Here is an 11,624-nt window from a genome sequence, read left to right on the forward strand (position 1 = left end):
CTGGTACTTTGGTGTTGTCTTGCTCCCGCTAAACTGGATCCTATACATACTTTACTTATTTTATGAGTACGGTGTCCATATTCGTACTGCCACCTAGTCATAATAAGTCTGTCCTAATATGGACACCATATAAACTCAGCAAAAAAAGAAACGTCCCTTTTTCAGGACCCTGTCTTTCAAAGATAATTGGTAAAAATCCAAATAACTTCACAGATCTTCATTGTAAAGGGACATAAACACTGTTTCCCATGCTTGTTCAATGAACCATAAACAATTAATGAATATGCACCTGTGGAACGGTCGTTAAGACACTAACAGATTACAGACGGTAGGCAATTAAGTTCACAGTTATGAAAACTTAGGACACTGAAGAGGCCTTTCTACTGACTCTGAAAAACACCAAAAGAAAGATGCCCAGGGTCCCTGCTCATCCATCTGCGTGAACATGCCTTAGGCATGCTGCAAGGAGGCATGAGGACTGCAGATGTGGCCAGGGCAATAAATTGCAATGTCCGTACTGTGAGACGCCAAAAACATCATCAAACTGAGCCTGTTGTCATTGCAGGCATTCTTAACTCTGTGCGTTACAGGGAAGACATCCTCCTCCCTCATGTGGTATCCTTCCTGCAGGCTCATCCTGACATGACCCTCCAGCAAGACAATGCCACCAGCCATACTGCTTGTTCTTTGCAAGATTTCCTGCAAGACAGGAATGTCAGTGTTCTGCCATGGCCAGTGAAGAGCCCGGATCTCAATCCCATTGAGCATGTCTGGGACCTGTTGGATTGGAGGGTGAGGGCTAGGGCCATTCCCCCCAGAAATGTCCTGGAACTTGCAGGTGCCTTGGTGGAAGTGGGGAAACATCTCACAGCAAAAACGGGCAGGTCTGGTTCAGTCCATGAGGGGGAGATGCACTGCAGTACTTAATACAGCTTGCGGCCAGCTTTGTTCAGGGACACATTATTCCATGTCTGTGGAACTTGTTCAGTTTATGTCTCAGTTGATGAATCTTATGTTAATCTTATGTTCATACATATTTACACAAGTTTACTGAAAATAAACACAGTTGACAGTGAGAGGACATTTTTTTTCCTGAGTTCATATCGAATAGCTCTGCTCTGCAGGTGACATAAACCATGAACTACAACTTACTATCACAATAAGAACTGGTTGCCAATACTTGCATAAATTATGCGTAGGACTGCAGCAAGTTTATCAGAGGGTAAATCACAATGACGAGACAGCCTATAGGGAGGAGGTCAGAGTGGCTCACATCAGAGTGTTGATGGGAGCCATGAACAGCCTTTCAAAGCACTTCATGGCTACAGACATGAGTGCTACGGGTCGGAAGTCATTTAAGCAGGTTACTTAGTGTTCTTGGGCACAGGGACTATGGTGGTCTGCTTGAAACATGTTGGTATTACAGACGCAGTCAGGGACAGGTTGAAAATGTCAGTGGAGACACTTGCCAGTTGGTTTACCAGGAATGTTGAACTGTTTAAAGGTGTTACATCGGCTGCGGAGAGTGTGATCACACAGTCGTCCGGAACATCTGATGCTCTCATGCATGTTTCAGTATTACTTGCATAGAAGTAATTTAATTCGTCTTGTAGGCTCGTGTCACTGGGCAGCTCGCGGCTGTGCTTACCTTTGTAGTCTGTAATAGTTTGCAAGTCCCTGCCACATCCGACGAGCGTCGGAGCCAGTGTAGTACGATTCAATCTTGACCCTTTGACTGTTTGATGGTTAGTTGGAAGGCATAGCGGGATTTCTTATAAGCTTCCAGGTTAGGGTCCTGCTCCTTGAAAGCGGCAGCTCTACCCTTTAGCTCAGTGCGGATGTTGCCTGTAATCCATGGCTTCTGGTTGGGGTTTGTGCGTACGGTCACTCCTCAATGCCGTCAGTAGAATCCCGGAACATATTCCAGTCCGTGCTAGCAAAGAAGTCCTGAATTTAGCATCTGCTTCATCTGACCACTTTTTTATAGACCAAATCACTGCTGCTTCCTGCTTTAGTTTTTGCTTGTAAGCTGGAAACAGGAGGATAAAATGGTCAGATTTGCCAAACGGAGAGTGAGGGAGAGCTTTGTATGCATCTCTGTGTTTGGAGTAAAGGTGGTCTAGAGTTTTTTTCTCCACATTGCACATTTTTTCCCATGTGCACATTGAACATGCTGCTAGAAATGAGGTAAAACGGATTTGAGTTTCCCTGCATTAGTCCACGGCCACTAGGAGCGCCGCCTCTGGTTGAGCGTTTTCCTGTTTGTTTATGGCCATATACATCTCATTGAGTGCGGTCTTAGTGTCAGCATCGGTTTGTGGTGGTATATAGACAGCTACGAAAAATACAGATGAAAACTCTCTTGGTAAATAGTTTTGGTCTACAGCTTATCATGAGATACTCTACCTCAGGCGAGCAAAACCTTGAGACTTCCTTAGATTTCGTGCACCAGCTGTTGTTAACAAATATACATAGACCGCCGCCCCTTGTCTTACCAAAGATTACCCTCTCTGCGTCGGATCCTAACAAGGCCCCCGGTCCTTCGTCCTTGATACCTCTGTCTCTTTCTCCTGCAAATGACGGGGATGAGGGCCTTGTCGGGCATCTGAAGTAAATCCTTCAGAAGCTCGAAAAGGTATTCCTCCAGTACAGGGTGAGTAATCGCTGTCCTGATATCTAGAAGCTCTTTTCGGTCATAAGACACGGTGGTAGAGACATTATGGAGGGTGAGGAGGGTGAATAATGCAAAAGAATATACACATTTTCACGTCCTCTCAAGATGGTCTTGACTTCTGTTTTTATCCATGAAGATGTAAAGGGCTTAGTGTATAACACGGCTAGTGGAATTGAGGACGTTACGGGGAAAGTGTAAAGCAAAAAAATTATGCCTTTTTTGAGAATGTCCTATTTATGATGTTGTTGTAATAATTGCTAATAATTCATTGTATTTTAAAGGTTAATGTTTTCAAATTATATTTGCATCATTTTGAAACAACATTGAAAATTAACATTAGATGATATTTGCAGCATATTGCAAGTTGAGGGAAAAAGTAAAAGACCCATCTGTCTAAAATACAGCATACTTTACTGATTTATACCACAATAGAATCCTGTTCTAGGCTTCTAATTAACATACAGTGCTATACTCACTGATGTTTCACTGTGGCATTCTGAATATGAGGCAGTATCTGTCTCTGAATGGTCCCGGAGAAAATGGAGAGTACTGTAAGTAACTCCTATAATTTAAAGGACCGTATCGTTTGAAGCTTGTTCATTGTCCCTGATACAGCAATAAAAACATAGAATAATGTTGAGAATGTCTTGTGATTTGTTTTGATGTTTTATCTTTCATGAGATTAAAAAATATATATATTTGGATGGATTAAAAGTTGACAGACCTGTGCCGATTTTCATGAAGGGGAGTGTAAAGGGTAAGAACTTCAACAATACCTTGTGTGTAAAGTGCTTGTGTGTGTGTATGACTAATGCCTTCTGATATGTTGGGGTTCAATTGTCTAAGGTGCTAACAATAGCTGGACAACCATAGGGCAGGGCAGTCACATGAGTAGGAAGGGAACACTATGTAGACTTGATGGCCAAACATAAACCTGTTTGGATTCTGAACCCCAAAGAACTGCAGCCTCTGTATTCATATCCCTCTTCTCTCTCTCTCTCTGCCTTGGGCTCAGGTAAGGGATATTACTTCATACTAACATACCTCTCTATACATAACTGCTTTGGTGATCATCACAGACATACTGTTACATTGTCTTGAAATCAAATTAACTTTTGATGGTTCTTTGCTTGAACATGATTGGTTTTCTGCTGCAATATATTATAGGCTGAATGGGATGGTTATTAACTATTGACTTAATGAACTGAACTGTGAATACCGTTTAGAAAGACCATGAAGCAATGTTAAAGGGAATAGTAAAATGATAATAACAATATCCTCTGAATGGTCATAAAAGTTGCAGACAATTTACTCGCTCTATAATTGAGCCTAGGGGAAGTGGGGGGGGGGGGGGCTTCATCCATTCTGTTAATTCTTTATTTGAAGTGTGCATACATAAGAACTTCATAACACATAAAACAATTCTACTGCTTATGTATGTGTTGTGAACGTGTTGTGAACGTGGTGTTTTGAACGTGGTGTTGTGAACGTGGTGTTGTGAACGTGTTATAAAACCCTCATGTATGTATTCTTAAAAAAAATACCTACATTTTTATCATGACCAATATTTAGACTTTAAAAAAAATATATACAACAGAATCCAACAAATAGAACGTAATAAGACCCAACAAATACCAATTAACTCACTACATTGGACAACAAACGTCTAAAAACATCAAACCAAAAGCAACAGAAAACTGGAACACATTCAGATAGCATCATTGGCTAATCACAACACATTGAGCGAGAATATGCCAAGAGGGTTAGGCTTATTGCTTATAATTTAACACAATTTGAAGAATTACAGACATTTCTAAAGCCACTGACAGGGTTCTGGCAAGCCGTTAGACATTACCAGACATGAGGATCAATTTCATGAGTGGTGAAGGGTCTGGCATTGCCCACCTGTCCTAAAGCACATGACTGACAGTCCTGTTCGTGCCCAAAGCAGACAGTGGCCTTGGCCACCATTCCCAGTTTAGACTCCGTTGTCTCCTTTTCCACTGATCAGAAGAGATCATGACCTGCTGTAGACCCTTTGTATCTATAGTAGGGAGTATGGATGAGTGACATTTTGTTTGGATCAAGCCCTCATTAATAAATAAAGAGAGAGATTTAGTACTGTGTGAGAGACTGTGTGAGAGAGATTTAGTACTGTGTGAGAGAGATTTAGCACTGTGTGAGAGAGATTTAGTACTGTGTGAGAGATTTAGTACTGTGTGAGAGAGATTTAGTACTGTGTGAGAGAGATTTAGTACTGTGTGAGAGAGATTTAGTACTTTGTGAGAGAGATTTAGTACTGTGCAAGAAATATTTAATGCTGGGAGGTGATGATAGTAGCCTAGTCGACAATGTGTTTTTATCCCGTATGGCTTACTCTTACAGCCATATCATGGACTCAAGTAAAGGTTTTCTCTTGTATTTTAGGGTTCAAATAAGACAAAATGTCAGACACAGAAGAAGTGGAGGAAGTGCAGTGAGTATCATATGTATTATTATTACTACATGTATCTCCTGTTTCAAAACCTTCCACTATATCAAAATAATTCAATATTTATTTTGTTTTCATGCCACGTCTTTCGTGAAGGGAAGAAGAAGGTAAGATTTGCTTTGTCTGAAAGTCTCATTACTCATAGTGGCGATATGAACAATGTTTTGTCAATTTTTCTATTTGAAAGATTTACTGCTTGTGTATATGCCAATGCACTGTATATTTTATTACACAATAATACTTTTATGACCCCATCCCGTACAGCTTTAAAGGACTATTCTATCCTGATTAGCATGACATCCTTCTATGATATGATCAAACTAAGAGAGTCACTGTCCTCTTTTACAGATGGAGCCAAGCCCAAACCAAAGTAAGTTTTTCGATAGACTGTGATTCAGGCCTCTTTTCAGTCTGTGAAGCTGAAACGTTACCGATACCACAATAGAAATACCAAGGTCGTTTTCCCATTGAGCCGACATAGGCAGCTTCTTTGTTGTTGTAATATCGCAAAACAGACGTGGCCGTGTCACCGCTACGGATTCCTGCTTTAAGACCTTGGCTTTTATAAGGATCATAGGCCGTTGACGAATATCCTCCATCCTCCAATATCCTCCATCCATTGTCAGAAGGTGAATTCACCAATTTGTAAGTCGCTCTGGATAAGAGCGTCTGCTAAATGACTTAAATGTAAATGTAATGTAATCTCACTCGGTACGGGGCAAGTTTTTCCAGGTCACACCAGTTGAGGCCATCCTTGGTCATTTCTGCCTGGAGGACACTCCTCCAAGTGTTTCTAGGTGGCCCTTTTTTAAATTTCCCCTGACAGATGATACGTTATATCATAAGTGATCTTGAAAGATCACGACATTAACTGAAATGCTCAAATTGAGATTATATATATATATATATATACACACATTAGATACGCAATTTTCATTTCCATAGGTTTGTGCCAAATATCTCTGCACCAAAGATGCCTGATGGCGAGAAAGTGGATTTTGATGTAAGTTGAATCATATAAACACACACACACCACAGGTGGTTGGTGGCACCTTAAATGGGGAGGACAGGCTCGTGGTAATGGCTGGAGCGGAATGGTATCAAATACATCAAATGCGTGTTTGATGCCATTCCATTCGCTCCGCTCCCTCCATTGTTATGAGCCGTCCTCCCCTCAGCAGCGTCCACTGACAAACACATCATGATGAGAAAACTAACTAACCATTTGTGACAGACTTGCCTCCAACTGTATCCTGTTAAGATGAAGCAAATGAGAGGTACAGAAAGTGCAAAGACGACGTCTGACTAAGGAAATGACTCTTTTCAGGGTGTATTACATGCATGTTGTCTTACCAAAACCAACTATTCTTATTACTTAATCTGATTCTTCTGTGTGGTGGCCAGGACATCCACAGGAAGCGTCAGGACAAGGACCTGTCTGAGCTCCAGTCTTTGATCGAGTCTCACTTTATCCAGAGGAAGAAGGAAGAAGAGGAGCTCATCAGTCTCGTCAACAGGATTGTGAGTCGCCCATTTTAGAATCTGGAGTACATGTTCTTTTACTGTTCCTAGAAACATTGCAATGCGACACCTAACAACTTGGTCACTGAGTGTGCTCGTGTGTGCAGGAGAAACGTCGAGCAGAGAGGGCAGAGCAGCAGAGGGTTCGTGCAGAGAGGGAGAAGGAGAGGCAGGCCAGGGTTGCGGTGAGTCTTCTCCCCATTATGACACCAAGCTAATGTGTGTTCTCTGCTGGAATTGAACCCACAACCTGTGTGTTGCATACTCTTATCAACTGACCCACACAGGATTACATATGACTAATACAATATGACTTCTAATGGCTAACGGGGAAACAGATTGTGGATGTAATTTCTATGATAGATCTTGATAGATATTTATTCCCTAATGCTCCGTGTCTTTCTTCCCTAATGCTCTGTGTCTTTCTTCCCTAATGCTCCGTGCCTTTCTTCCCTAATGCTCCGTGCCTTTCTTCCCTAATGCTCCGTGCCTTTCTTCCCTAATGCTCCGTGCCTTTCTTCCCTAATGCTCCGTGCCTTTCTTCCCTAATGCCCCGTGCCTTTCTTCCCTAATGCCCCGTGCCTTTCTTCCCTAATGCTCCGTGCCTTTCTTCCCTAATGTTCCGTGCCTTTCTTCCCTAATGCTCCGTGCCTTTCTTCCCTAATGCTCCGTGCCTTTCTTCCCTAATGCTCCGTGCCTTTCTTCCCTAATGCTCCGTGCCTTTCTTCCCTAATGCTCCGTGTCTTTCTTCCCTAATGCTTCGTGTCTTTCTTCCCTAATGCCTCGTGTCTTTCTTCCCTAATGCTCCGTGCCTTTCTTCCCTAATGCTCCGTGTCTTTCTTCCCTAATGCTCCGTGTCTTTCTTCCCTAATGCTCCGTATGCAGGAGGAGAAGGACAGGAAGGAGGCAGAGGATCAGCGTAGGAAGCAGGATGATGACATCAAGAAGAAGAAGGCTCTCACCAACATGACCCACCAGTATGGAGGAATCCAGCAGAAGGTCAGTGGAATATTGTATCTTCAAAAACATTTAAAAAACAACAACACCCAGCGTATTCTTTATCATATAGATATTGATAATAGTGTAACGGAAGCATCAAGTAATGTGAGGCAATGACCAAAATATCTTTGAGAACAATGGTATTTGTGATGTTTCAATTCTCAGAGTGAAAACCGCAAAGGAGCCAAGAAACAGACAGAGAGAGAGAAGAAGAAGAAGATTCTTGCTGACCGAAGGAAACCTCTCAGCATCGACCATCTGAATGAGGACAAACTCAAGTATGACGTCGTCGTTAATATTCAGAATTTGCCAGTCCTCAAGAAAAGCTGACCGTGTTATCATAATTATTTATGATGGTTTATGTCTGATGTTTTTTAGTTTATGACTGAACACATGACTATGTGAACGGTTCGAATGATGAACATTCTTCAGTGAGACAAGGGTTCTTTAGGGCAAGAAAGTGTTCTGATCCACTGTTGCCCAACAGGGAGAAGGCCAGTGAGATGTGGCAGTGGATGATGGAGTTGGAGGCAGAGAAGTTTGACCTCAGTGAGAAACTCAAGAGACAGAAGTATGATGTAAGTTACCTAGACAACACACATGACAAACTCAAGAAACAGAAGTACGATGTAAGTTACCTAGACAACACACGACAAACTCAAGAAACAGAAGTATGATGTAAGTTACCTAGACAACACACGACAAACTCAAGAAACAGAAGTATGATGTAAGTTACCTAGACAACACACGACAAACTCAAGAAACAGAAGTATGATGTAAGTTACCAAGACAACACACGACAAACTCAAGAAACAGAAGTATGATGAAGTCACCTTGACCTAACACAGAAACAAGTACACAACAGTCACCCTCAATGAAATACAATATTTTCCAGTATTTCTCAACAGCAGCAAGATTTTTATAAATTGGATGGGATCTGGGTGGTCTTACCTTTAGTATTGACTATCGTCTCAGGTCGTGTAGTCCCGTCTCAGTGTATTCTCTCACCTTGAGATGCAGTCTCTTCTTCTTTCGGTTGGCAATGTGGGAGGGCCCAGGCAGTGGCTACATCAGAGGTGACCGACAGGTGAATTCTGAAGTCTACAGGGTCATCGGCAGGTTTCTGGGTTCATTTATCCTCTCAACCTCCCTGGGATCTGAGGAATACTGTGATATAGTCTTGTCTGCTTTCGGATGGCAATGAGAGGTCCCAGGGTTGGGGTCAATTCCATTTCAATTCAGAAAGTAAACGAAATTCCAAATGCACATTTTCCTCATTGAAAATCATTGAAGACACTTGGAATTTCAAATGACTTCCTGAATTAACCCCAATCCTGGTGGGTACATGAAAGGTGAACAACAAGTTAAACTAAAAGTGAATTATGTGGTCTATAGTATCATCACGTTCCTGGGTTTCTCTCCGATGGACTCCACCTGTGCAGGTTTCCACCACAGTAACTAAAAGGTGTTATCAAAGCTTACAGCAAGTCTTGTGTCCTTACAGATTAACCAGCTTCTCACCCGGGTCCAGGACCACCAGAGGTAAGTAACACAAAAGTTCAGGATTTTGGACTTTTGAAGGACAAAGAATTTCTGAGTCGTGTTTATTAGGGTACAAAATTAAAAGAAAATGAAAACACGTAGACTAATAAACAGACAAGCATCTCTTATTGGACGAGTACAGAGTACAGTTTAGAACAGTTTCTTCCATGTTGTGCCTAATGAACAAGACCCAGCATTGTGGTTTTCATTTTAATTGGGCTGAGTCACTGGTTGCCATTCAATCAACAACTCCATTTCCAATCATTCCTTTCAAACTCTCAAGCAGGGATGGTCATTTAATGACCAGTGGAACAAACATTGATTGAAACCAAAGAAACAGCCATGACCATCACTTACACAGCCTATGTCCATCTGTGTGTGTGTGCATAGCATGATCACTGCACGATAGATTGAAGACATTGTAAGTGGTGACGATGTAAATTGCCAACATGGTCTGGTCTGAAATTATGGCACAATCAAACTATTTAATGATAAACATCAAGCCAAAAGAAGTAAAATCCTGTGTAACTGATGGACTGACAAACCATTAAACGTATTCACCCTTGACCCAGAAGTGGACCACTTTTTCCGCCAGAGTCTCTGACTCCCCCTTGCATGAGAGGGAGTGAGAAAAAGTGCACACTTCTGGGTGTAGCGTTAGACTCAGAGTGCAGTGAAGTGCTGCAACAGGGACGTTTACTCCTGGGCTTACAACCTGGCTGCCAAGTGATTGAGATTTCTCAACCCTGTCCTGACCCCTCAGCGCCAAAGGTCGAGGCAAGAAGATGGGCCGTGTGAGGTAAAGGAGCAGCCGCCATGGTCGAGGGCAGACAGTCATGACTGGAGATCGGCCCACGATGATAATGTGTCTGTATACGTGATGTTCATTGTTCCGTCTGGTATAACAGCAGACTGGATCACAAGTCAATAAACGGCTCATTTAACCCTGGTACCACTTTTTGAGAATATACAGAACAAATCTGCCACTTCAAGTTAGACGTTGCCACACAATTCAGCCCTGCCTTTGCTACCAATAGTTTACCACATGGTATTGTGGGTATGAAAACAAATTATCATTATCCATAATCAATATAGTTGGACAAATGACCTCATCAATACACTAGATATCTTAAAACACATTTAGCGCCAGACGTACGGTCGAGTCATAACAACACGCACAAGATGGTGACAAGACGTTGAAATCCCATTCAGAGAACATGGAAGTGTACAGTTTGCAGCAGCATTATAGTGCTTTCAACCAACAAATAACGCTTATTCTACGTCAGAGTGGCATTTCTCGGCTCTTTGTTAATATCAGCGACACAAATGAGAGATTGTTACCATGTAAGGACATTTTCAGCAGTAGCATAGACATGTGAGACAATATTTACAAGTCTCTACATACATACATACATACATACATACATACATACATACATACATACATACATACATACATACATACATACATACATACATACATACATACATACATACATACATACATACATACATACATACATACATACATACATACATACATACATACATACATACATACATACATACATACATACATACATACATACATACATACATACATACATACATACATACATACATACATACATACATACATACATACATACATACATACATACATACATACATACATACATACATACATACATACATACATACATACATACATACATACATACATACATACATACATACATACATACATACATACATACATACATACATACATACATACATACATACATACATACATACATACATACATACATACATACATACATACATACATACATACATACATACATACATACATACATACATACATACATACATACATACATACATACATACATACATACATACATACATACATACATACATACATACATACATACATACATACATACATACATACATACATACATACATACATACATACATACATACATACATACATACATACATACATACATACATACATACATACATACATACATACATACATACATACATACATACATACATACATACATACATACATACATACATACATACATACATACATACATACATACATACATACATACATACATACATACATACATACATACATACATACATACATACATACATACATACATACATACATACATACATACATACATACATACATACATACATACATACATACATACATACATACATACATACATACATACATACATACATACATACATACATACATACATACATACATACATACATACATACATACATACATACATACATACATACATACATACATACATACATACATACATACATACATACATACATACATACATACATACATAC

The 11,624-nt window shown here is 40.6% G+C and overlaps 1 protein-coding gene across 1 annotated transcript; it reads left to right on the forward strand.

The window, feature by feature from the left end:
• Positions 1-5,458: 5,458 nt before the first annotated feature.
• Positions 5,459-10,244, forward strand: LOC135509791 (troponin T, cardiac muscle isoforms-like). The gene is made up of 9 exons (XM_064930691.1): positions 5,459-5,535; positions 6,111-6,168; positions 6,570-6,686; positions 6,794-6,871; positions 7,572-7,685; positions 7,851-7,963; positions 8,173-8,263; positions 9,190-9,227; positions 9,991-10,244. The coding sequence occupies exons 1-9, from the start codon at positions 5,459-5,461 to the stop codon at positions 10,028-10,030; spliced, it is 726 nt and encodes a 241-aa protein (XP_064786763.1). The 3' UTR covers positions 10,031-10,244.
• The last annotated feature ends 1,380 nt before the right edge of the window (positions 10,245-11,624 follow it).

The sequence above is a fragment of the Oncorhynchus masou genome, chromosome 22, assembly GCF_036934945.1.
Source record: "Oncorhynchus masou masou isolate Uvic2021 chromosome 22, UVic_Omas_1.1, whole genome shotgun sequence".
Classification (NCBI taxonomy): domain Eukaryota; kingdom Metazoa; phylum Chordata; class Actinopteri; order Salmoniformes; family Salmonidae; genus Oncorhynchus; species Oncorhynchus masou.